We start from the raw sequence: 26,775 nt of genomic DNA on the forward strand, positions 1-26,775 counted from the left end.
CACAGATCCTCTGTTTTATCTAAGAAAAGAAAAAAAAAAGGAGAGGGATATCTCTCTGGAGATCTCTCTCATAGAAATCTATGGAAAATTGTGTTTGACAAACTTGACTAAATAATTAGATGGTTATTTTTTTAGAAGTGGAAAAAATCAAATTAAAACTCTAATAGTGTAGATAAATTTGTCATTGCTAACCATGATTGTTTAATCAGATTTATGGATTCCATATGCTCCATATGATGGTAACAGGAAAGGAACTTCAGAGCTTCCTTTGGCCTTGTCCAGGGTTGCCCAGTTTAAGACTCAGTGCAGCACTTGCATTGGAGTGATGGTTTTGCAATTTATACAGCTTAAAACATAAAGAGTATTTTTAGCCACCAGATTTTTTATCTTCCCTCTGCATGAAGAATAGAAACAAAGTTGTTAACGTGAAAAGATAAAAAGCTATTTTTATTCTACACTGCAAGTTAATTATTGCTACTAATTCAGTGGTAGGTTGGCTATTTGGTGGATTTGTGTCATTGTGCACATGGATTTCATAAGTCCAGTCTTTCTCACCCAGGCAGTGAACTCCATATAATACAACAGTATTTGTTAGCAGCACTGAGTATATCCTAACAACCTGCAATGTCTTGGTTTTACCACTCTGAGTATTGTCACATATGGTGAAAGCAAAATTCTATTTTAAGCCTAAAGTACAATAGGGAAATAAAATATAGCCAGTAAGAAAATATGTATATGTAATTGCGTATGGAGAATTCAATAAGTAAAAAAGCCACCTAGCTGTCAATGTTAAAGAAAAGTAAACAAGAAAATTGAAGATTAATTTATAGATGTTACACTTCATGCTATGGGATATTAACAAAGCAGATCTGTTTTCTTTGTGAGTGACTTTTACATCTCTAATCATTATTGGAGTTCATCTAGAATATTGTGTCCAGTTTTGAATGTTTCCCAATCCATGCAAGACACAGACAAAAGTATCTGCAAACTTCTGCAAAGTTGAAAAAAGAGAGAAGGTAATAAACTATGCAGCATTTACATTCTGATCCTTTCATTCCTTTTCCCCTTGAAGAAGTAAAAAAAAAAAAGTTCATTATCTTAACTGTTTATTCCCTTGATTGCTTGAAATAATAAATTGCAAAGTGTTTCATCAGTGCTTGAAATTAGATCATTGCATAAATCTGTAGACAGAATTCCACACTTGGACTCAAATCCAGTAAAGGGCTTCAGGAGCACTATCTTACCTTTGAAGTTCTTAAAGGAGTTTTTTGGACAGAAACCTCAGCTGGAATCTGTGGCAATTTTTCCCTAGAATGGACGGGGAACTTCTGCACCTGGCAACTGGGAACTGCTGCACATGGCAACTAGGCTTGAGCATGATAGGTACTTTCAGGGCTTACAGTATCAGACTGAATTATGCTCTAGGTGACTGTGGTTCTCTGACTGTATCATATCTCTTTCCTTCAGAGTCAAGCTGCAGGATGTGGTTTTGTCCTTGCTCTTTCACACTCTGTTGCTGCAGATTTGGTTCTCCCTTCTGAGCTCACAAATCTGTTGTTGTGTTTTCTTCATCTCAGCTTGCTCATTTTCAAGTTCTGCTTGCAGGATTTTAAGCCAAGGAGCCAGCTTGTTATATTTAGATAGTGGCTGTTGACTTTCTGCCAGCTTGTCATCCCTCTCTCCCTGGAATTCTGTTTGCAAGGACAGGAGCCATTTCTGTGTGTATCCTCCTTTTCCTGCCTCAGCTCTGTAGGACTGATGACCAAGGAGTTAGGGCAAAGGCTAAGGTTTACTATCTGTGGATACACTGTGTGCATTCCATGTCATCCTTGTGGATGGAGATTTGTGTAGCTGGCACTGAGAAGGGCTGAGCTGGCTGAAGGAGGAGGCTGTGGAGGTAGGACGGTCCTGTTCCAGCTCTGAGGAGCCAAACAAAGATGTATCACTGAAACTTCGAAGGACACAATGGTCAAAAAGTAACTTTTGTTGAATTAAGGGTGGTTTGAAGATTAGAGCACACATCACTGTATGTGCAAACAAGCTTAATGAAGAACATCCTACTATGTATATAAAACTCTCACTCAACTCTCCACCTAAATCATCCTGTATGTAAAGAAGGAGAAGGATGATACAATTGGGCTGTGTACAAGGAGCTGTAAGGAGCTCCCTGTTCTATAAGTGGAGAGAATCCCTTTCCTGGGATCCTCTTTATCCCTTCATTAATCTCCCCATTTTTCTTCCTTGGCAGCAAGTGATGTCCCAAAATGCTGGAGTAGAGAGTCCTTACCAACCAACTTTCAGCATTTCCTGGGGGGAACACCACTTTCTATCATCAGCTAATTAGAAAAAGGCGAGGTCACATGGCTTGCATTCTATTCAGGAAAGGGAAATGAGGATAAATTTGAGTAAACTTCACCCATACTGTTACTGTACTGGTAGAGTTGTGCCATTCTGCTATTGCAAAACAAGAGGTGACACCCTCTGTCCTGTTTATGCAAAGTACTTTTTCACCAACTACAGTGGAAATTTTCCATTTGTGAAGATAAGTCAATGTGGGCAAAGTTACAAAATGATGAAAATTAAGAAGTTCACCCTTCTACAGTGCCTATGGTCCTTGCACCTGCATCAAGCTCCAAGAAATCAAAATTCAACTACTGGTTAATCCATTTGATTGTAGAAAATGAAGAAAAGTAAATGTTAACATTAGAGAATTAAGAAATGAAAAAGTCTTCCATGCTCTACGAATTGTTCTATTTACTGAATTTTGAAAAGGCTGATAAAAGAGAGATTTTAGTCTCTGAAGACAAAGAAAGAAGGCAAAAAAAATGTTTGAAATGGTACTGAGTTACTCTGTTGGAAGAAAGCTATAAATTATTTTACTGAATTTCCTAGATATATAATAAAATTTATCAATGAACAGGAGTAGAGTTTGATCCACAATATTTAAATTATTAGGTTTATTTTTTTTCTTACACCACCTGTAACTGAAAAAAAAAAGTATAAAAAAGAAAAAGCATCTTAGATTCTGGTTGAATCTCTTTGAGAGTACTTCTGATTTTGTTATAGTGTATTACACTGTTCTTTATATCTATTTTCACTTCTCCATTTGACTGTACCAGGCCTGGTATGTGCAGTGTTCTCATGGAAAGAATCAGATGATATACTCAAGTTATTCTCTCTCCAATTGTTTGGAGGTTTTATTTGTTGTCCAGTGGCTGCCTACCAAAAGCATGTAATTTGTATCTTTTTTAATTTTTAATTCTAATTTAATGTTTTAATTTTGTAATAACTGTAATTAAACATAATTTAATTTAAATATTAATTAAAATTTTAAATAATTTGTAATCAGAATGGGAGCTGCAATACAAATGCATTACTTCCTACATTCATTACCCAGTTAATTCAAGGCACAGCTCCAGCACCTGCATTTGGTTTTCTTAGCACTTCTCTTTTATGTTACACGTCTGTGAGGCATAGCACTTACATCTAAAATTTTCCAATACAAATGCAAAAAACCACTACTGCTAATTTTATCAGAGAAGGGTATTTTCATTGTTCAAGCCTCCATGGAATCTTATCATGGTTCCTTCTGGAAAGGGAGTTTTGCTAGCTGAGTTGAAATTATCTTCTCCAGGAAACTCTTTCTCAGTATCAAAACCTGAGTATGTCTTGAATAGAGAGACAGGGGGTTGAGTGAGAAAATAAGACCTGTCTGTTATGGAGGATACTTTATAATGCAATCCAGCAGTGACTCCACATTTCTGCAAATGGTTCTTCACAAGGACCTACAACTGATAATTATTCTGGCAATGAAACATCTCCTAGGCTTCTGCATTCTTTTTTAGTATTGTTTTCTTTTTGCCAGCCTAACAATCTCCTTTGATGTAGTTGTTCTTCTTTGCCTAGAGATTCCTCCTCTGGGAAAAATGTATCCACACCCAAAGACTCCTTCCAATTGACTATGCAGAAAGGTATGTTGGTTCTACAACAAGTATTTCTATGGCTTAGGGGCTCTGTTGTTTTCTGAGAGGTATCCCAAAATTTATATGCACTCAAAAGAAGAATTAAGTTTTTTACATATAGAGTGTTTTCAGAGAATATCCATGGAGATAATACAGCAAGGAAAATAGGTATTTTGCTTGGAACTTAATCAATGTATCACTTGGCCTCCTCTGTGTGTATCCTTTTCATTCAGGAGTCCTCTATGAAAAATATGATGGAATTACATCACTGTTCACAGCAGTATTCAAGTATCATATTAACTAATTTCTCTTTCATATATGTGTGTGCTTATTCCATTTAAATCAATGTCTTGTATAAAGTGGGAATATAGCCTAGAATATTGGAATATCAATCCTACTGCGTGAGACAGAGAAGATCCTGTTCACTTGCTGTGTTGCTGTGATAACTGCTCAGAATTCAGATGCCATTTTTCATTTTCAGATAGGTTTTTATGTTAATCATCTAACAGCCCCTTCACCGTATACTTTGTTCTCCCCCTCATGTCTCCCCAAGCTCTGTACCCTCCATATTGTTCATGTGCTTCACTCATGCCATGGCAGTAAGAGCTGACCTCAAAATCTAACAGTGTCTGTGGATATAAACAGGCTCTGCACCACCTAAAGATCTGTTAGACAGCACTGTGAACTACCAAGTACTGCCTGGCATACTTTGGCAGGGGAGGGGAGTGTGACAGATAAATGTCATTATAACATGCTCGTCCTAGCACATGGCACTTGAAATCCCTCTCATGTTTAGCCTCACCAACAAGAACATACTGCTTGTCAGATTTTCCAAGATGGGCTCAGAAGCACAGGTTGCTTCACAGAGCTGGCAGGCAGTGTCTTTTCTCGCCACTGAGTTGTACAATTCATCCTGCAAATATGAAAAGGAAGCTGTTGGTGATCCTCTCAGGTCACTTCTTCCAGGAAGGAGCAACACTGCAGTTCTCCCAGGGATTCTGAATATGGTCTCTATACCCAGTTTCCCAGCTTCACTGTGAGCCAGGATATATACCTGTCCTACATAATATGCTGTGTTAAGTACAGAATTAGTGCATCTTTGAGTGTGAGCAAACATTTGACTCTTAATCTTCAGGAAACATAATAATGTAGCCATAGGAAGAGTAGGGGAGGTAGTTTTCTGAGGAGTCTTGTGTGACAGGGAACATGGAGCTACAGTGGTCCAAGCTAAATACATAATCTGATAGATGTCTGTCCTCCCATGGATTAGGGGTGATAACTGGTAGATCACAGATACCTTTTTTCCCATTCTCCTTCTGAAAGTATCACCACTGCCTAATGGACTGTTTCAGATTCATTGTTTGTAGAACAGCTGGCACCTGCTTCCAAAGGAGCTCTTAAAGCCTGGGACAAAAAAAGGGTGCTGCACTCCAAGGCTGTAGAAAAAGTTATGTGGAAGCCTGAAGCATAGAAGGAAAAAAAATGAATGTGGAAATCCTCTGACAGTGTTATGTTTCAGAGTCCCATGTCATTACAGTAAATGGGTATGTTTACTTAAGAGCACTGAATAATTTATTAGGGAGTGAAATAATCCTGTAGAACAGCACCTTGTCTACTCACATGGATTAACTCTCATGGATTAAGAGTCCTCCAACACCTGGTTCTGGGAAAAAGATCAGTAAACAGGTGATCTTAATCTGATTTCTGTTGTGAGTGGCTGTGCATTGGGGAAAATGAGCAGAGACTCTCAAAGAGCTGACTTTATGGGAGTGTTGCAGATGCAAATGACACCTATTGTTTTAAATATTTTTTAAAGGTATTTCTGCACAATCACAGGTTTTTCATAGCTTTTATACATACCGCTTGGAAAATGGGAAAACATCTACAAAAAAAAGGAAACTGCATTTTAAAATTTTATCCTTAGTACCAGACAACAAAAGCCCAGAGCCCACTTTTATTTTCTTAATCCTACATTATATTGGTATATAAACACATTATAATGCTATTCAATGCAAGGGGTGTTAGGAGCTAAGATGCTTCTAGCCAGGATTGCAAATTTGGAATTCCTTTGGCTTCAATTAGAGCTTTATTTTAATAAAGATTGAAATTTAATATCTCAGAGTGTATGAAATAAAACTTCTCAGTGTCTACTACAGAGGGCACAGATCACCACTTGTGTTTTAGGGAAAACAACCATAAATCTGTGGCAGGAATAGTCATTCCCAGTCAAGAGGTGAGTGAAATTTAATTTGATACAGATATGCCACAGTTCAGTATTGACGTGTCGGCAGCTGCTGGGGATTCATGGAATCACAGAATGGTTTGGGTTGGAAGGGACTTGAAAGATCGTTTACTTCATCCCCTCTGCCAGGGCAGGGACACCGACACCTTCCACTACACCAGGGTGCTCCGAGCCCGATCCAGCCTGGCCTTGAACACTTCCAGGGATGGGGCATCCACAGCTGCTCTGGGCAGCCTGTGCCAGTGCCTCACCGCCCTCAGAGCAAAGAAATTCTCATTGATATCTAACCTAACCCCGCTCTCTTCCAGTGTAAAGCCATTCCCACGACAAGCCCTTGTGAAAAGCCGCTCCGTGTGCTGGCACAGCACACGCTCGGGGCGGCAGCGGGCACCGGAGCTGGGCGGGGCCGTGCCGGCCGCGCCCGCCCGCGCTGCTTTTGGTCCCTCTGGCGGCGCCGTAGCGGCCGGGCCGGGCCGGCGCCTGCGTCCCGCGGCGTCCTGGCTCTCCCGGTTCCTGCCTCCCGCCCGCCGCCGCCATGGATTACCGAGCGCTGGTGATGAGCCAGGTGGTGCCCGGGCAGTTCGATGATGCGGACTGCTCGGACAGGTGAGGGCGCGCCGAGGGGCCGGCGGTGAGGGCGGGGGGGGCCGGGCCTCGGGCGCGGCCGGGCGAACACGCGGAGCGGGACCGGGACCGGGAGCGTCCCTGGGATTTGCCCGGCAGCGGGGAGGGGAGAGCGGGTGGTGCTGCCCGGTTGGTGGAAGATGCGAGAGGAAAGCTGCGTGTGTCTCGGCTTCCCTTTTCCATCGTGTGTGCTGCTTCGGGACGTGTCCTGGCAGAAAACAATGACACGTTGCTGACGTTATAGAATCGTAGCAAAATAAGGTTGGAAAAGGTCTCGGAGATCATCGAGTCCAAGCTGTCACCCAACACCACCGTGCCAACTAAACCATGGCACCGAGTAACAAGTCTTTCCTTAAACACCTGCAGGAACGGTGACTCCACCATCTCCCTGGGCAATCCATTCCAATGTCTAACCACCCTTTCTGTGAAGAAATTCTTCCAAATTCTGCTGGTGCAACTTTGGGCCATGTCCTCTTTTCCTGCCACTTGTTGCCTGGGAGAGGAGCCCCCCACGTGGCTACAGCCTCCTTTCAGGCAGCTGTGGAGGGCGATAAGCTCCCCCTGAGCCTCCTTTCCTCCGGGCTAAGAAACCCCAGCTCCCTCAGACGCTCCTCACAGGACCTTTCATCAGCTTCATTTCCCTTTTCTAGACCTGATCCAGCACCTCAGTATCTTTCCTGAATAGAGGGCCTCAGAACTGGATTCGGTGAATTAAAACACAAGTGAAAATGTAAAGTCATTTATGGGGAAAATGTATTGAATTTTTGTTGTCTGTAACAATCAATTTTAGTTTTTGAGACGTTTGTGTTTCTTTTAAGTGAATCTGCAGAAGACACAGAAGCATGTAAAGAGGGGGAGGTCCCTGAGAGCTGCCAGTTATGCACATGTGAAGAAGTTAACGCTGAGGAAGGAGATGATGATGGTGACGACGATGATGAGGAGGAAGATGAAGACTGGGACTGGGATGATGAGGTGGGAAGACTCACGAAGCGCCACAATGCTGCTGGTGGATGCAATCCACAGGTATGTTGAAGGTTATTCTGTGAGCCTTGGGGGTATCCAAGAGCTAATGGGGTCAACCTGGAGGCTTCATGTTGAGAACAAATGCAAGCAGAATTTTTTCCTTGGGAAAAATTTCCTTCCTTGGCGTCTTTTCCTCTGACATGCCATGTGTGTAGGTACTTTGTAGCCAGAGCTCCATTTGATTTTCTTGTCTAAAACCCTGTTGCTGGATTTTCTTTGTCTCTGCAGTTTCCTTCTCTTCCTTACCTTTCTCAACTTTTCTTTCTTTACTCACTGTGTTTCTGAGCATCTTCCCCAGCCTTTCTGTTTATTTTTAGGCCATCTGCTAGTCATATCCAGGGTGAAGCCAGTTCTATATTTGACTTAATAGCAAAGAAGGCAAAGAAAAATACAAGCATAAGAAATGGAGGAGGGTGCTTGAAGTGAATTAATTTAGAGTGTGTGGTGTTGGCATAGAAACTCTGGCTTTGTGCAGAATGAAAAGCACTCGTATAGGTAAGAAGGGTGCTAGTTCAAACATCAGCTTGGACACTAGAGGTTCAAAACCTCATTTTTCTTATTAATACCAGCTTTAGAGAACAGCTGAGGTAAATCAGGGTGGTGCTGATCATAGCATAGCATGTCTGGCAGTGCTTGTCCTGGGTGGGATTTTCTTGCCTTTATTTCTTGCCTTTATTTAGAGGTGTATGCTGTTCAGTGATGGTGAAATGTGTTAGTTGTGTTTGGGGAGGTCTACATGCAAGAAAAGACAGAATCTTTGAACATTTTCTCAGTTCCTGTGCATTTGTTCCCTCTTATTTTATCCCTTGTTTCTGTCTTCTGTTCTCTTCTGTTTACAGACAGAAAAATTCTGTATGAGAAACTTGTAGCTTCCTAGACTAAAAATAACTCTGGCTTGGAGCACTTTTAGAATATTAACTGATTAACCTGTATTTTCTTTTCTTGATTCAAGTAAAATCTGGTGTTAATCCATACCTGTTTCCTTACCCCTTGTGGTTTTCTTCTCATGGTCTTGGGCATAGGCACTTGAGATGACTTTTCCAATGATATGGTTTGAATTTCAAAGGGCTGTGTACAGAACATTACTTATGTTAACAAATCCTTTATTTCAGGCAAATAGACAGACCCCTAATTGCTCTTCAGCAAAACTGTCAACCCCTGCAGGCAAGGTTTTAAGAAAATTTGAGCACAAAATCAATTTAGGTGAGTATAATTGTGCTGTTGTCCGTTATTTAAACACTTACCACACTGTAGTAATTCTGAGACTAATTCTGCTTATGTTAAGCCAGAACTCACTGAAATGGGTGAGTTAACCATTGCCAGAGAGATGAAAAATTACTTTTGAGTACTTGAAGTTGCCTTTAGTCTCCATGAACTGGCTGTCATACCCCTATCTCCACCTTCAGAACCACATGGCTGTTTTGTTGAGGTTTATTCTTTCCCCGTGACTTCTCCAGGCAATGTGAAGTCTTTCTTCCCTTGATTCTCTGTAGGAATAAGCTGTTTAGGTGGAGGGAGAGTATCAACTCTGTTGTGATGTTGATCATGCCCACAGCTGCTAGCACAGCTGCATTTTCTAGACGAATGTAGTATTGGGGGGGTACAATATTCAGCAGTTCTCTCCCAGGGACACAGTTTCTGTGCTAAGGGAAGAGGCTGCCATCCCAGCTGGTGTGGTTTGATTTTTACCCTGAGATGGAGATGGCAGCTCAGCACAGCCTGTCAAGGCTAGGAGTACCTTCTGACAGGGTAGAGATCAGAGGCTGGGTTTTCCTTTGTAACAAAGTGGTGCTAGGATGAAGGCTGCTGGTATTTGTAGCCAAATGCAGCAGCTTTTATACATTTAGCATTTAATCAAACACTATTTAAATGTATTGTTGAAGAAAATCTGGGAGGTTATTGCTTATTATGTTAAGAAAAATGGCATTTGATTGTTGTAAGAGAAGAACAGACAAATTTAATGGTGAGATATTATCCAAAAGACATTACATCACATCACATTTCCAAGTCTGTGGAATTGTCTCACTCATCTGTGTTGTTATCTTATAGTCCTATCCTGAAATGTAAGCAGACTGAAGTGTTCGGTTAACCTTGGTGTTTAGGAAACTTCTTTGGGTTTTGTTTTTTTTTTTTTTCATTTCTTCTTGCATGTTTTTCAGATAAGCTAAGTTTTGATGACTCTGTTATAAACAGAGTCACAGAAAAGTCTAGACAGAAGGAAGCAGAGATGTGAGTATTACTTATGCTTCCATTTTCACTTAAATACTTTGAATCTAGAAGCGTAGTTCTTATTTCCTTGTTTGCATATGTTTGTTAAGAAAAATGAAGTTTAGAAGTATTCTACATGCAGTTTGTCCTTTGGTCTTAAATTTTTTGGTTTCCAAATCAGTTGTCTAAATCATCCCAAAGTTTTGATTCTTTTGTCACTGGTAGCACATCTGTTTGTGTTGGTGTAATATAGTAAGGCAGAAGTGATGGGTGTCATTCCGCTAGAAAAGACCCTATGATACTCTTTTCTAAAGAGAAATCCTTAAGGCACTGAACTAAAAAGATACTGGAGGCCTTTTGAAAGTTCCTCCTGATGGTTTGGTAAGGGAAATGTATTTCTTCTTAATAATTTTATTTTTGCCTTCAGCTTATAGCGCTAAGTTTTAAAGACAGAGTTTTCTCCTGAATGAGCATAATTCAGAAAAAACAGGAAAATAATCTATAAAAAGTGAAGGGCTCTAATGTTAATGGTAGTGGTTTGTTGATTTTTTTTCCTTTCCATCCCTCTGTCTGCAGGAGAAACCTTTGGTTTCGTATGAACTGAAAGCCTTACTTCTTAAGGCTGTCACCTTATCTTTGACACAGAATGTCACAGTTTGCTCTGTTAAAGTACCAAGCCCACATCTGGAATAGTAACATTTTACTTTCACTTCTCCTAGGTACCGAGTCAAAGACAAGTCAGACAGAGCAACAGTGGAACAGGTAAGTTGTTTGTTCATCAAATCTCCCTTTTGACCAAAGCAAATAGTGTGGAATTCTGGAAGCAATAAAAAAAGTTAGAGCAGGAGCAGCATTTTGGAATTCTGTTTTCCTTGTTATGCTGAAGAGACCTGTTGTCTCTTTCTTTCTTTCACATATAAAGGTTAACTTTGGTTCCATAAACATTTTAGAGCTCATTTTTGTGTTTAACCTTGTTACTCGTTCATATATGTAATGCAGAATTCCTTCTTAAGCTTTTATTAAATTCCAAAGAACGAGAAAAAATGCTGAGTTTGCATTTTTTCTTTTTTTCTTCTTTAGCAAGACTGAATTATTACTGGCCTGAGCCCACATGGCTGTTCTATTTCAGTTATGATATCTGTATCCCAAGAAAAATCTTACTTTAAAACATTTAATGCAGCTATGGGTGGAACATTATTTTTTTGTGTCTTCTAGAGTTAGTTCAAAGACATATGCTTAGTTTAAAAAAAATTAAAAATTTTTTTGAATAAAAAGTGAAATATCCTAGATTCATGGCAAAATTCTGAGTGGTTGCTGTTCAGATTATTATTTGATCCTTGAGAATAGTCTGATGCCAAGGGTCCTTTGATATGGTAGTAAGACTGGACACTATTATGTGTTTTTTTTTTTCCTCTGCTGACTTTTCTGTATTAAATTTGAGGTGTTGGACCCAAGGACTCGAATCATTCTGTTCAAGATGCTCTCTAGAGGTATCATATCTGAAATCAATGGCTGCATCAGCACAGGGAAAGAAGTAAGTTTTATTGCAAATAATGTAGTAGGCTTTTTTTCTTTTCAGCAATCTGGGTAGAAGTTCATGATGCCCAGAAAATGTAGTGAAATACTTGGGCTTGTTTCTATATTTTTATGTTGCTTGATTGCTAGGAAGTTATCTTAAGAAAAAAATTTATTTATGTTAAAGGAAACCAATTTTCCCAAATATGAAAGATTTCTAAGAATGCTTTAATATTGTCTTAAATTTGTGGATGTTGTTAGTTGCATCTTTCAACAAAAAGTTTCGGCAAAGTTATGTATACGCACAGTATTAAGTAGTGCCTAAAAAACAGACAAACCCAGATGACTCTGATTAAACACATACTTCTGCCCTGTGTAGAGGTGGAAACATGGGACATTTGGGCCATGCTGTAGGGCCTGAACAGTGCACAGGCTCAAGTTAACCCTTCATGCAAGGGCTTGTTTCAATCCCTCAAGTGTAGATGAGGCAGAGGTTTCTTGTGCAGTGTTGATTTTATTCTGAGGGCATTGTTGCACCCCTGCCCCATCTTATGCACTTCCTGTAAGCTGCCTTCCATGGAAAAAGGATTGCCCTTGTGTGCAGCCTCCTTCAGCTGGGTGTCACATAGGGGCTAGAGTCAGATCAGCTCTTTCCCAGGTAGCAGAATGAGAAGAAGAGAGAAGATTATGCTGCTTTAAAGAGCTTTTCTTTAATGTTATTTCTTCCCTTTTTAATCTGATAGGCCAATGTATATCATGCCAGTACTGCAAATGGAGAGAACAGAGCAATAAAGATTTACAAAACCTCTATTCTGATGTTTAAAGATCGGGATAAGTACGTGAGTGGTGAATTCAGGTGAGTTTGACTTCTGCCTGGTTTTACTGGGGAAGAGGGATTGTTTTGAAAGGTGTTAAAATCACTGGTGCTCATGCTGTGTTGATAGACTAAGAGTCCCTGCTGTCTTTTATTTCTTTATTTAAAGATTTCGTCATGGATACTGCAAAGGCAACCCAAGAAAAATGGTGAAGACATGGGCCGAAAAAGAAATGAGGAATTTAATAAGGTAATTCTTCCATTTTTTATTTCATCATGCAGAAGCTACCAAAACTTTTAAGTTTATAGGAAGTGTTCTCTTTTTGCTAGACTGTGGCTACCACTATCCTATTGGATCTCTGGAGTGTTCAGGAAAGCATCATTATGGGAGAGAAACAAAAGGGGAGGGAAGAATAAAGATCTTCTTTTGTTTTCCTGTTAATGCTCTAAGCTCTTCAGTGTCTGAACTCTGTCTGACATGACTGAACAGCAAGGAAAAGCTAGAAATAGCTGCTGCTGAGCAGCAGCACGCTGTGTGATATAGGTTAATCTAGGATTAACCTGAACTGTCTAAAGATTCTTTGACACAGGAATGCTTAGAAAAGGGTCAGAATGGTTGTGGCTTTCTGTGTGCATTTCCTACTTGTTCTTCACAAGGGAGAGTTTCCTGAGCTCTCACTGTGTGTTATGTTCAAAGCTGCAGAGCTGCTTTATGCACTAGTGCAAAACAAATAGAGTTTGGTTTTATTTTTTTTTTAGTGGCTTTGTTCCTGTGTTTCAGATTGAACACAGCCCAGATACCTTGCCCAGAGCCAATCATGCTAAGGAGTCATGTGCTTATCATGGGCTTTATTGGTAAAGGTGACAGGTAAGTATCCTTAGAAAATTGATTTTTTGTTTGTTTGTTTGGTTTTTTTTAAATTTAGTAAAAGTTTTTCCCAAACTTTTAATAAAACCACAAATCAACCCTCTGAATTCACCTACAGTTACTCTAGGCCTATAGAGTTAACATGTGCATGTGATCTATGGAATGGTCCCAGACATTTGTCAGCTACTACTGCAGGCAATCTGAAGCCTCAGTTATGTGCAAAATTAATTCAAGAAGTGGCTTAACCAGAGATTAATGCTGGAAAGGCTTCTAATCACACATGAAGATAGTTCATTGTTTTGTAGTTACCGACATAAATGTAGTATGGTCCAAAATAGCTCCTGTTGGAAGTAGAGCTCCAGAATCTTTGGTAAGCATGTATCAAAGTTTAGCTGCCCTTCCTGCTGGCTCCTTGCACTTGGTTACTCATCCTGACTTGCTTGACATACTCAGGGAATGAAAGGATCAGTCACAGCAATTAAAGCATTTGCAGCTGGTATGAAGAAAGGAAAAGTATTTAGTTTCTGTTATTTTTTTTGCAATTTCAAGGCCTGCTCCTCTGCTGAAGAATGCTCAGTTGTCTGACTCCAAAGTCCGGGAGCTGTACCTACAGATCATCCAGTACATGAGAAGAATGTACCAAGATGCCAGACTTGTTCATGCAGATCTCAGTGAATTTAATATGCTGTATGTTTATAATCCTTGCTCTGAATTGTGACATCTAAAATGTATGCATTGGCAACCTCTGTGTGAGAGTACTGATGTACCTTTCAGCGAGGGCGGGGTCCTTGTCATTTCTGGGTTTTGTAACTTATCTAATTAATCATGTAGCCTTTAACCCAGATATGGGCTTTCTCTGTTAAAAAAACCCAACAGGCAAACAAACAAAAAAAACTAAAAGTGTAAGAAAAATAAATTTAGAACCACAACAGAATCACTTCACAAAACCCCCTCACAAGGAGAAAAAAACCTGTCACTCAGGTAAAAGTTAGTAAGGTATCATTTTTATATAATATCATAATAATATATCATTTGACTACTATATTTTTAAAACTTGCTTCTTGGGTTTTTTTTCTTTTTCATGCACCTCTCTGCTTTTTTTGCCTATGAGAAAGCTGTTTTAAAAAAAAGTTTAATTATACAGCATGTGTAGAGGAGGGAAAGGATTGGCTGATAAAAGGCACCCTGGCCCTAACACGCAAGGCATATTCTGGAGAAAGAAGTTAAGATTTTTTTTGCTGGTTCTGAAGTTTGAAGCCTGCTTTGTTCCCTGCCCCTCAGTAGTTCTGGTGGAGTTGGTGCAGCTCTGTGTGGGGTTTCCTTGCAGGTACCATGGAGGGGATGTGTACATCATCGATGTGTCTCAGTCCGTGGAGCACGACCACCCGCACGCGCTGGAGTTCCTGCGCAAGGATTGTGCCAATGTTAACGGTGAGGGGCTGCCCTTCAACCCTTCTTCTGTCAGCTGGTTTATTTAGCAGGATGGGCTCGGTTCACCTTACGTTCTTTTAGGTGTAACTGACTGTAGAAATTCCATTACTGACTGTCAAAATTCCATTAAAATACTTCCTCTGATATATTCTCATGAATTCCTCAGGGAGCAGTGTACCGTGCTGAGTTCAGAGTAGTGCAGCCTATTTTGCTAGAAATCATCTCTCTGAAATGAGTCACATGGCTGAATCTCAGACTTAGGATAGATCTAAGATCACTCCCAGTCTGCAGCAGTGCTTACCCCAGTCTTAACTTCCCTTACTTAAAATACTGTGCAGACATACTGATGTGTTGCCTTCTGTGAGCTGAATCCCTACCTGGAATTACTCAGCTGGCAAGAAGTGTTATAAAGTGTGTTGTAAAGTTCCCTGCACTTACTTGTCCAGGGCAGCTGAGAGGATCAAGGCACAAAGTAATTAATTAGAGATGTTATCACTTGTCATAGTATTTTGAGAAGTTAAGTTTAATGGTATTTTTCTTTTGAGAATTTGGTTTTTGTGTGTGAATATACGTGTTGTGTAACAGATACACACCTCCTGGTAGGGTGTGTCCCTGAGGACAAAAGAATCTCTCGTCATAGACTGCTGTTGTTGCCCCTTTCTTTTCAGATTGACTTTTCTTATTTTACAGAGACTCTTGAAAGTCTGGTGCGTAATTAGAAAAGAACTGTATGCATGTCTATTGATATCCAGTATGCTACTTTTTCCTTATTCCTTTTCAGTTCATGCATTTCTAGTAACTCCCTTCTGGCTCAGCTAGTCACACTCTCACTCTTTATTCATGTCTTTTGACTTACTCTCACTAGATATTTTAGTGTCTCAGTGAAGTTGCAGTGATTTGGAGTTATTTTGTTTGGTTTCTGTCACTGCAACTTTCTCTGTCTAAACCTTCTACAAAGGCTCTAAGAAACACCTGTGTCTGTCCTAAGTGTGATCTTTGCAGAGACTTGTGGTTCCATGGGGACAGAGGGCTGCCTCCAAACTAAGTTCTTTTCTAATCTTTCTATGATTAATTTCTTACAGTGAGAGATCTGGGAATTTTAGTAGGAAATACTTATTAAACAGTCCTCAGTGTCCCTTGCTACTGTTTTTCAGAACAGAAATTCAGCCTATGAATTTGTTCATAACTGATTTAGGAAGCCAATTCTGAGTGTAGTAGTACTGAGGAAGATTATAGGACATAAATATATCTTCACATTTGGGTGGATCATGATGAGGCTGTACTGTATTTCAACGGCCATTTCTTTCTCTCTGGCAAAAGTTTGAGGTCTCCATTCCTTATTTGAAATGCATTTTTTTTTTTTATCTTAGTCATTGCAAATACTACACCTGTCTTGAATTCTTTACTTCTTGGCCACTACTCCATTAAGTCAGGATCTTGCTGAAATGGATTTGGCTTTTATATTTTTGCAGTTTTTCTCCTTTCAGTATTTGTTGCATCTGGGAGATGAACAGTTCTATTTCAGATAGCCAAGAACCATCTGGTAACTAAACTCAGTAGAATGTAGAACGTGCTGCTGAGACTTTCCTAAGTTATCAGGATTATTGGCTTGCTAAACATCGAAGCTGCATATGTTAGATGTAATTATTTATGGGTTTTGTCTCTCCCTTGTTTCCTGGCAGACTTTTTCCAGAAGCACAATGTTGCAGTGATGACTGTGAGGGAGCTGTTTGAATTTATTACTGATCCTTCTATCACAAGTGAGAACATTGATGACTACCTGTCTAAGGTAAGACCTTCTGACCTTGTTGCTGACTAAGAGGACAATAAAATCAAATCTAGTTCAAGTTCCATCATCTCATTTATTCTACATCCTACTGTAAAGAAGCCAGCACATGACATTGTGCTAGTGCTTCAAAAATGCATGTAGGTCTTTTCTATTTATACCATTGTAGGGTGACACTACTTCCATTGCATGTTTTCTCAGAAAGTCTGATTATGAAGTCTCAAAAGTCTGTCTGAGGTGCTATAAGAACCAGGATGCTTTCAGTTAGCTCTTCCTTTCTGGCAAGGAGGAGCTCTGCAGAAATACAATCGTGCTTATATGGAGAGTGGTGTTGTATGTCCTGTAGCCATGCTGGGTTTGGTCTGGGAGGAGTAGCAAGTGTGTTTTTCTCTCTGTTACAGCTGCCCTGGTGTGTAGCAGTGCTGCTCACCATTAGGTGTCGCTGAAGGCATTCCCACAGGGAAAGCTGGAGTGCGTGTGAGTGCGCTGGAGCTCAGGGGGGAACGCAGATGGGAATAGTTGGATGTGATTCTAAAGGCTTAGTGGTGCGATTTTAAGGAATGATAACTTTTTTGTCATGTTTTGTATTTCTTTAGGCAATGGAAATAGCATCGAAAAGAACAGAGGAGGAAAGATCCAGTCAAGATAAAGTGGATGAGGAAGTAAGGATTTCTGTTTCTGCTATGAAATTAATATTAACCTTACCTCTTCTAAACACTGAAAAATGTTCTGCTTTCTTTGGAAAAATGTACAGTTGATGATAAGCAAAACATTGTTTGTGATACTGAAATGTCTTGACCTAGTTGAGATGTGAAGTATTAAGGGATGCCGTGTGTAAAAGCTGACAGCAATAAGCTGTTAGAAGGCAAATATTCCATTTCCTAAACCAGTTTGTATGCTCACGTCTAGGTCCCTTGATGTATCTTCCAGTTCAGGTTTAGCGAACAAAAGCCTGAGTAGAGAGATCTGATTTTGCTGGTGATTTTGGACCAGTGATACAGAAGCAGGCTATTTGGATATGTGCCTTGGCCAAGCTGCCTATCTAGCTCCACTCCCAGTCTAATTCAGTTCTTCCACTGCTTTTACATTAAGTGAAGCCATATCAAGTCCATTACAGAAAGCTGTTAATGTTCTGCAAATGCTTTATGTAAAGATAGAACCATTTCTATCTTAGTCTTAATTATCTGTTCCAGAAAAGGTTAAAAAATCCAAAATGACCAACAAAAACCTCTTGTCTTTGTGGTCAATACTACTTGATTTATTCAAGACTTTCTTGTCTTGGAGCTCAGCAGGTTTCAGTAACTGCTTCAGGCTTTGCCAAGGAAAGATGGTTTTTGTTTCCCATGGTGGCCTCAGCATAAAACTACTGAGCTGTAGAGTCAGGATCTAGTGTTTGGTAGCAAGCCCATCATCTGCAAGCAAGTTACTCCTTTGTTTATATTAGGTACTGACCTGTAAGAGAGGTCATTTCCTAGCATCTAAGTTCAATTCATTTCTCTTAGACTTTCCATGTGACCATGGCTAATTTGTGCCACTTCCCTTGCAAAAGAGTAGAGCTGAGTAAGGGCAGCTCTGTGGAAGTGGGGGGGCCTGTGCTTGTGCACAGCTCTCAGGTGAGCAGTGATGATCATGAAGTGTGCTGAATCTGTGCTGGGATTGAACTGATAAACCATGAAACAGTAAAGCAAAGCACGTCTCTCTGATCTGGTGGGGTTATAAGCTTGCTGAAAGACTTTCAAATGTGACAAATTGTAAGTATGTTGCTGATACTGCAGTTAGTTTTATTGTACTGTACTGCTGCAAGAACCTTTTTTGAGTTGAACTGTAGGATGAAGCGAGTATTGTTACATAAAGAGATTAAGTTCTAGCAGTGCATTTAATGGAGTTGTCTCCTGAAGGCATTGTAAACATTACAATGAAAACATTAAAAAAATTCTTAGGACATAAAACCTTAGGACTTAAATAGGCTAAGAGATGGTTGGAGAATTTTGTAAGTGGGCTGTGTGAGTCATGCTAAGGAAGAAGCCTTATTAGTTGTGATCTATCAATAATGTCTAGGTTGTACATTAAGTCTCCCTCTGCAAAGCTAACCAGACAAAAACCAACTCTGTCGTTCACATGGTAGTGGATGACTGCTGTATTCATGTGTTGTTTCTCTGATTGTGATTATTCTCCTAAGGATACATAATTAGGAGAGAAAAGCATCATTACACTATATGTAAATTAGCCTGTGTTTCCTTTCACTGTGCTAGGTATTTAAGAAGGCCTACATACCTCGAACTCTGACTGAAGTTAAAAACTATGAGAGAGATGTGGACATAATGATGAAATTGAAAGAAGAGGATATGGCATTGAATGTTCAGCAAGATAATGTGAGTAGACATGCTGATGCCCTGCAGAAAAAGAGAGAGAGAATATGAATTCTTCTTACTGGAAACTGTTAGCAGCAAACAAAAACAGAAGCTTTGCTGCCAAGGTGTGGAATATTAGATCTATATCATACTTTAAAACTGTCTGGTTAGTGCTTAATGCTAACATTGTGGATTTTATAATGGTTTTTATTTCTTTAAATTTAATTTTAGATAGTAATTTTCTCTGGGCACAAATAATTAAGACATAATTTGATAATGTAATTTCTTCCTCTCTCCCTTGGAGCAGATTCTCTACCAGACTGTAACTGGACTGAAGAAGGATTTGTCTGGTGTTCAGAAGGTGAGAGGGTCTTTTTGAAATCCTTCATTTTAGCCATTTTCAGAAGAGTGCTTACAGGTACTTCAGAGAATGCCTGGTTCTGCAGCTGGCAGCATGAAAGAAGCCTCTTGTGTACAGAGTGACCATTCGTGTCCAAGGATGGGTCTGGCATGGCAGTGTCTCTGCACAACACAGAATTTGCTTCCCTGCACTGTGGCTGGTGCTGGGTTGCTTGAGAATGAAATTATAATCCTTGCTGTGGCTGTGATCTCTAAAGTTAAGGTGAAGATGAGGGCAAGTGTTTTCTCATTATGGAAAATGTAATTGATTTAAACTGTTGCATGACTGCAAGTTTTGATATGTTCAGGGTATCTGTTGTAATACTGCATAAAGAACAGTCCTCCAGTATAAGGCATAAAATATTATGACTTACTGTATTTGAGGTACTTGACATTGACACTTCTGTAAAGTAGATTGGATGAGAAGTTGGATACAGATCACTTGGAGCCATGTCATTCAAGGCAGAAGCCCTGTATGGATTCCCCCTCCTTATTTTATGAGTGTTCTCTAGCAGTGGTGTAGACTCTTGATTTAAAATGGAGATATAAATATGGGTAGGATCAGGCTGTAGCACAGTCTCCAGGCTTGTTTAAGAATAAGTGAGTGTTCCAGTGAAGATATTTGTGTTTGCAATATAGAATACATAAAGTGCCCCCAAGGTAGATTTGGGCATGATCCAAGGATAATTAAAAATAGACTTCCACATATGTTAGCAAATTGCTGTTTAACTTAGGGAAATTAGTTTGGGAGTGCAAATAACAGCTGTGCTTTGAGCCCTGACCTAAAAGAATCTGTGTTGTACATTCTAGATTCCTTGTTCTTAGTTGGGCTTAACCTACTTTTCATTCTTTATCTTGAGACTCAGTGAGGGCTGTGGTAAGGGAGATAGCATCAGATTGCTCAGGGGTTTCTTTGCAGTAGGTTCTGTTTTCTTTTTTGTGAATATATATATACCTTGTGCATATATGTGTGTGTGTGCTGCCATTAGGTTTCTTGGCTTTGATTTGATATAAATCTTGATATATCATGCAGATTCCTGCACTTCTTGAAGAGGCAGACAATTCAGAAACAGACTCTGATGATGATGATGGTGGCGGCAGCTCAGTGGACTCTGATTTGGGCTGTAAAGAATCTGTACATCCCAAAGATAAACCTGCTGAAATTAGCATGGACAAAAAGGTCAGCTGGCTGGGAATTGTTTGTTTTTCCCACCTTTGCTTATATGACACCAAAAAAAAAAAGAAAAAATCAAAACTTAGTGGCTCTTTCTTCTTCTTGTCTGAAATAAACTATGGACCCTTCCTGTTGTGCAGAACAAGAGGAGAGGCAATGAATTTCATTTGGGATGCTTTATTAAAGGTGGTTTTATGTAGAGCAGTGTGGAACACAGCTCTCTGTAGCTTAGGCAAAACTAGAAGAGCAATCTCTACAGGGAATTACAGGGCTACACAAAGTACAATTCAGTGAAGCCTGGGCAGCTTTTCAGTCCTTCTGGCTACTCTTCAGGCTTTGGTGTTCAGATTTGTGGCTGTGGTCATTATCAACCTCTTTCTGCCCAGACTGAAACCACTTGATCTGTAGAACTGGAGATTTGATGACAGTGTTTGCACCACAGTGGCTTTTGCAGGACCATTAGAACAGACTGGCCAGCCTTGCTGTGGGCAAGTGATGTAATGCAGTCCAGCAAAGGGATTATGGTTAGGGTTTGGGGTTTTTTTGAGGTTTCATTTTCTAAATTTCAACAGTATGCTCAGTTTTGGTGAGGCTTTCCTTCAGAGAATCACTCATGAATGAGAGCCTTTTGGCAGCCTTTTAGGTGCTGTGCCAAAAAAAAAAAAAAAAAAAAAAAAAAAAAAGGCAGGGTGAAAATTATGGGCTTAAGGGGTTCAAGATTTGGGAGGTTGCATTTTAGGCTTTTCTTCCTAGAAAAGATAAAATAATATATTTCATATCTGTCAAATAAAAACGCAGCGCTCTACTACACACTGCCAGTCTAGAGCTGTTGCCTTTCAGATGTGAAGCAGAGAAGTCTTGGTCACTTCTCATCTTAATTGATAGGTTTTCATTTGCACTTCTTTTTGTATGAGATGAAGGGGTTTTTGTAACCTGTGTGCTTAGCTGCAGGTTAAACAACTGGTTAGCAGCATTACTTCTACCTGCCCCTTCCACTTTGCTGACTTTCTGTTTTCTAGTTGCGTCTTGTCCCTTCTGTGTCTGGCACAGATTTACAGTGTGTTGAAGTAGCATGCCAGTCCTGCTGGTGATGAGCTTTCTCTGAGTTATCAGCACTTACTGGATCAATATTTTTGCATGACACATAGAAACACATACTATAGTAGACCTGTGGGTGGCAGAAAATCTAGACTAGACAACCTATTGTAATCTTGGGTGTAAATAGCATGAGTTAAGAGAGCCTCTTTTTCACTTTCTTCAAAGGTTGCATGAAACTCAGGTTCTAACTAGTTTGAATTTTGCCTTGTCATTACCAGTGTGCATGTCTGGGCTCTACTCCCAACCTATATTTCTTTTCTCCTTTTCCCTCACCATTCCTACTGAATTGTTAAATTTCTTTATCTTGATAACCTTATTTTTGTTAATTAACTTGTTAATGTAAAAATGTACTGACTTGCTTAAAATTGTTAATTCCCTTCTGGCTTTAAATGAATGGTGTTTGATTCCTTATAGGAAAGGAAAAAGATGGTTAAAGAAGCCCAAAGAGAAAAGAGAAAAACCAAAATCCCAAAGCATGTGAAGAAGAGGAAAGAAAAGACTGCAAAAATGAAGAAAGGCAAATAAAGTGAGCTTTGGCTCAGAGAAAGGGGTGATATGTTCTGGATTAGTCAGTCACCATCTTTTTTTACTTTATTAAAAAATTAAAAATCCTTTATTTATATACATACAGTATAAACTGTGAGGGTGGTTTTGTTAATAACATGGTGTAATTGTTTGAACAGAGTGTAAGACAGAGGTTTCTCAATGGGAAAGAATGAGCCAAACATTTGTGCCTGCTAAAATTCTTTACCTGTGCAGGTTTGACTTTTTGCTAAACTCACATTGATTTTTTTCTTGTGTTCTTACTCATCATGCCCTCTTCATAGTATGTAGGCAAATTGAGCTCTGCAGGCTCTCACAGTCCCCCTAGATAGCCCTGCAGGCATTGTGCCTTCCCTGTCTCCCTGTGCTTGCATCACCATTGATGGCCAAGTGCACACGTGGCTGCAATCCCCATTTGACCTTCACAGCCTCTTTGATGCCTTTGGCTAGAAATCTCATAAGAGAGGAACTGATCAGGGCTTCCAGATCTCTCTGTCTGCTCCCCTTCTCAATCCACACAGGGATTGATAGCACTCTCACATACAGTACTCATATAAGTGTAGCCAGTATTACTGGAGCAAGCAAGACTGGTATTTTCTCAGCAAATGGGGATATATTTTGGGACACCGAAAGTAAATAAGTGCATTTTGAAATTGGCATTACATCAGGCACAAGAGAGGGGGCAGCCTCTAACTTGGTAGTGAAGGAAGGAGGAGTTGCAGGACCTCTATCCAGAGGTGAGGGAGTACTGGTCATGACTCTTTCTCATAACACCAGGGGCTTAGATGCTGCCAGAAGCATGGACATTATTTCCTGCTGTGTACAGACGTATTCACAGCAGCCATGATTCATGAAGACAGTGCACCAGGAAGTGTGTGAAGCCTAAGGGTTGTGGATGGAGTGGGGAATGGTGTCCATGTTGTTGCCTTTCCCCAGGAACAAGTTGTGCACTGGGTAGACCTTGGTGTTTTTGGTGAAGTGGGGTAAGCATAAGTGACTGTGAAGCTGTGTGTGCTTTATTTTGTGTGGCTCAGCAGTGTCCATGGTTGATCAGTGTGAGTTGGGGATTTCACACAAGAGACAGCAACCTTCTCCTTGGGTCTGGCTGCTCTGAAGGTGGGGATGGGTGCTGGTTCTTGGCAAAGAGCCTGGAAGCCCCAGAGACACAGCATGTCCCTTAGGCAGTGTTTACCTCCTTTACCTGAGGAGTCACTTCAGAGAAAGGAGGTTGCTCTCATGTGTGCTTAAGGGAAGAGGAAATGTCCCAGCCCACATAACCTTGTCTTCCCTCCCGGCCGTGCACCACAGCCTTATCACGTTTGCCTAGCTCTAACTGTCCTGTAGCAGGAAGGTGATCCTGAATCTGTCATTTTGGATTGGAGCCTTGCTTGCAGTGATGTACAGCAGGACTGTCTGTGCAGGCTGTTCAAAGCATGAGCTGCCTGCCTCAGGTGTTTGCTCTGGGACAGGTGTGCCTAGTCGGGGTGTTGGCAGGGGACCTGAGGTGAAGCACAGCCAGAAAAGCCCATGTGCAAGTGCAGATGGCCTGGGGTGGATGTTGCAGTGGGGTATGTGCTTGTTGAGGTGGGCTGTGAGTGCAGTTCATGTGTCCTGATGGGTACTGAAGTGAGGCAGAACACAGTAATGGGGTGGATGAGGAACTTTTTGGGCCAGAGCCCCGAGATAAAAGCATCTTCCTGGTGATCCCTGAAGCAAGAAAATGTTTGAAGAATGCTACATATAACTACCAGAAGGTACCAGTCTGATTGGGTGTGGGGAAGATGAGGATGGGATGGCATTACTTAGTATCCTGTGCTAAAGAAAAAGCTTCAAAGTAGCACAGATACTCAGTTATTCCCACTTTTCCCCCAGAGACGAGGATCCTACAATGCCCACTCTGTTTGCCATGGCACCTGTGCAAGCAGAGTAGTATATATATATATACTAGTTACAGGTGTAAAAACAATGGGGACAAAACCAGCTCAAAGCTAATGCTTCCACTTTATCTTCCATAATTTTCCTCCTACCCCCGCTTCCTCTCTTCCCCAAGATTGTACTTGCTGGTAGGGCTCTTGGGTCTCTTGTGGACCTTTGCAGGAATCTCCACTGTGGAGCTCATCTCATGTCACAGCATAAGCAAACAGGCCCTGGAGAGCTGGGCTGTGGGGTGTGGTGGGCTGTGGAGCCAGATGACCCTGAGATGTCCCAGCAGCAGTGAGACTGAGCTGTGCAGGTGTGATACCTACTCCTAAGACCGAGAATTTACTTCTGTTGACTGCAAATGTGCTCCTCCTCTGCTCCACTGCTCACTGGGTGTTCCAGTGTCAAAGTGGAGCACTCACATTACTGTTTTCTCCCTTTTTGAATGAGAACATCTTTACTGAGGTCATGCCATAAACTCTCTTGCTTTGTCTCTCAGGCTTTGGGAATGTTTCTGCAAGCAGGGCTTTTGATAACTGGTGTGTTTTTCAAAGCACAACTGTTTTGTTTTCTGTCTTCTCTGAAAATGGTTTGAGTCCAGTTCTGTCGGGCAATCAGAAGGAATTTTTACAGCTGCAAAAGCAGAATTTTCAACTGCTTTGCTACTCCTTTCTGTCTTAAAGTAGTGGAGGGGGATTGGCTTAAAAAAGGCAGGGTAAGGTGCTTTATGCAGAGGGCAGGCTGTGGGTGGGTTGTGGCAGAATGTTGCTCGTGGTGTTTGCACCAGTGTGGGCTTGAAATTAGCTGTCTAATCTGAGATGCTGTTAATTTCATAAATATAAATATAAATTTTTTTAGAATGGGCTGAGCATGTGAAAGACAAAATTCTCAGGCACAGGTCAGTTGCTTGGAAAAAAACATTTCTGGGAATTTGTGGCCAGAAGGTTTAGTGGTATTAGAAAGCTTAAGTATGTAGAGTGGGAATATTTACAGCTCTGTTATCAGAGATGAAAATGTACATAAACAATTAGTCTTATCTTCCAGGGCATTTCCAAGTAGTCCAATCTTTGCAGTCATTCACTGGGATTCAATGGGAGAGGACTGGAAGGAGATACTGCTAGATTATATATTTTAAATTCAAAAAAAGTTCATTAGTGAGGTGGTGGAATTTTTGGGGGGGCTCAGCCCCCCACCTCTCTGTAGTTCTGCAGTGTCATGTGGCTGGTTTGCACTGTGAGTAGTTGGCACAAGGCTTCCTCTCAGGTCTGAGGTCTTTGCCAGACTGGTATTAATTTGTTGTTTTTTCCACACAATATATTTCAGTATATGTAGCAGTAGAAGCATTGGAAGGTGGTGTTTTGTGGATTTGGTTTCCCCATGACGAAGCCAGTAAAACCAGCTTTGTAAGGATATGTCTGCTCAGAAGGATTTGATTTCCATGCTGAAATATTTTGATTAAACAATGCAACAATGCACAACCAGCTGTGGCAGGCTGCTTTTGGCCTGTGTGCTCAGGCAAGGGTCACACCTTCATGGTACTTCAAGACACAAAAGGAGTGAGGCTGAGGTTCTGAGGACCAATGCATCCTGCAGATTTTGGTCACAGGTAGTGGAGGAGCTGATAATGAAGAGCTGTTGAAAGCTGGATTCCAGAATACCAGGTTAACTCAGAAAGTTGCTCAGAATTTATTTCAAACTTTCTAGGGCATTGCTGTAAAAATAAACACATAAATTAGTGAGTCATTGTTTTTTCAGTTGTAATTTTGGTCCTTCTAAACTGCTAGTAGACTTTCAAAGCAAAAATGCTGACCCTTTGCCTTAGCATCTCGTTACTTTTCTGGTCTTGACATAACCTTGTGTTCCTTGTGCTAATCTTCATGTCCTGTAGAGGGAGGAGTAAATTCATGCTCAGAGTTGGAAAGTGCCAAGGCTCCTTTAGTATGTGAAAAGTGCTAATTATGTTTCAATCATCTACATAACTTTCTGTAAATTTTGATGGAGTTGTACATACACCTAGATGTTATTTGGGTTTTTTCTCTTCTGAATTTGTAGTTCCTGGACAAAGGTTTTTTACCTTGAGGACATGGGGCCATAGTTTGTTCTGGGCCAAGCCAGGTCTGCAACAATGGTATTGATGCTGGGTTTTGGAAGAGGTTCTAGATGGCACTTGGCAAACACCAAGGAGATTTCTTTCCCCCTGTACGTATGATGAAGGCTCATGGTAAGAATCTAAAAAATATTAAGGATATCATTCTTCAGCTGTCCAAATTCATAGGCATAAACACTCATCTTCTGTGTAATGCAATAGGTAGCAACCATTTTGCCACAATCACTAGCCCTAAACACAGTTTGAGTTCTTGACAGATGCCAGGTTTTCTTTACCCCTTCCCCACCTCCCCTCCACGGCTGTTTATTTTCAAAGGACTGACATAAGAACAAACTTGGCCTTTCTTCCTGACATGCAACAGCCTGCCTCCACCTTCTGCAGCCTTCCTGGAACTGTAAGCTGTCCTAAGATCAGTGTGAATGCTAGACCTAGCCTGCAGCAGTAGGTTTAAGGCTATCTCTCTAATCTACCCTAGAGATCCATGTCTGCAGCAAAGGCCATGAGGCTGGGGCTTGTAGTTGGCAGGTATTGCTTGGGGGTTTTGTGTGTTTCTTGTTTCCTTTTTTCTCTTTTCTTTTTTTGCCTCCCAAAACCAGGAAGCTATGGTTGCAGCAGGCTGCTCCAGAGCAGGATGAAGGATGGCCAGTGACCCTTCTCCTGGCATTAGGACTGGATTAAGGGCTGGCATGAAGGCCAGTGATGGGAACATG

The 26,775-nt window shown here is 40.7% G+C and overlaps 1 protein-coding gene across 1 annotated transcript; it reads left to right on the forward strand.

Annotated features, from left to right (window-relative positions):
• Positions 1-6,624: 6,624 nt before the first annotated feature.
• Positions 6,625-22,123, forward strand: RIOK1 (RIO kinase 1). Its single transcript, XM_056484732.1, has 17 exons — positions 6,625-6,810; positions 7,647-7,851; positions 8,964-9,054; positions 10,011-10,080; positions 10,779-10,821; positions 11,501-11,593; positions 12,318-12,430; positions 12,558-12,638; positions 13,170-13,256; positions 13,806-13,943; positions 14,584-14,687; positions 16,370-16,476; positions 17,070-17,135; positions 18,726-18,845; positions 19,132-19,185; positions 20,257-20,403; positions 21,910-22,123. Exons 1-17 carry the CDS (start codon positions 6,740-6,742, stop codon positions 22,018-22,020), a joined length of 1,701 nt encoding a protein of 566 aa, XP_056340707.1. The 5' UTR covers positions 6,625-6,739; the 3' UTR covers positions 22,021-22,123.
• The last annotated feature ends 4,652 nt before the right edge of the window (positions 22,124-26,775 follow it).

Source organism: Oenanthe melanoleuca, chromosome 2 (genome assembly GCF_029582105.1).
Source record: "Oenanthe melanoleuca isolate GR-GAL-2019-014 chromosome 2, OMel1.0, whole genome shotgun sequence".
In the NCBI taxonomy this organism is placed as follows: domain Eukaryota; kingdom Metazoa; phylum Chordata; class Aves; order Passeriformes; family Muscicapidae; genus Oenanthe; species Oenanthe melanoleuca.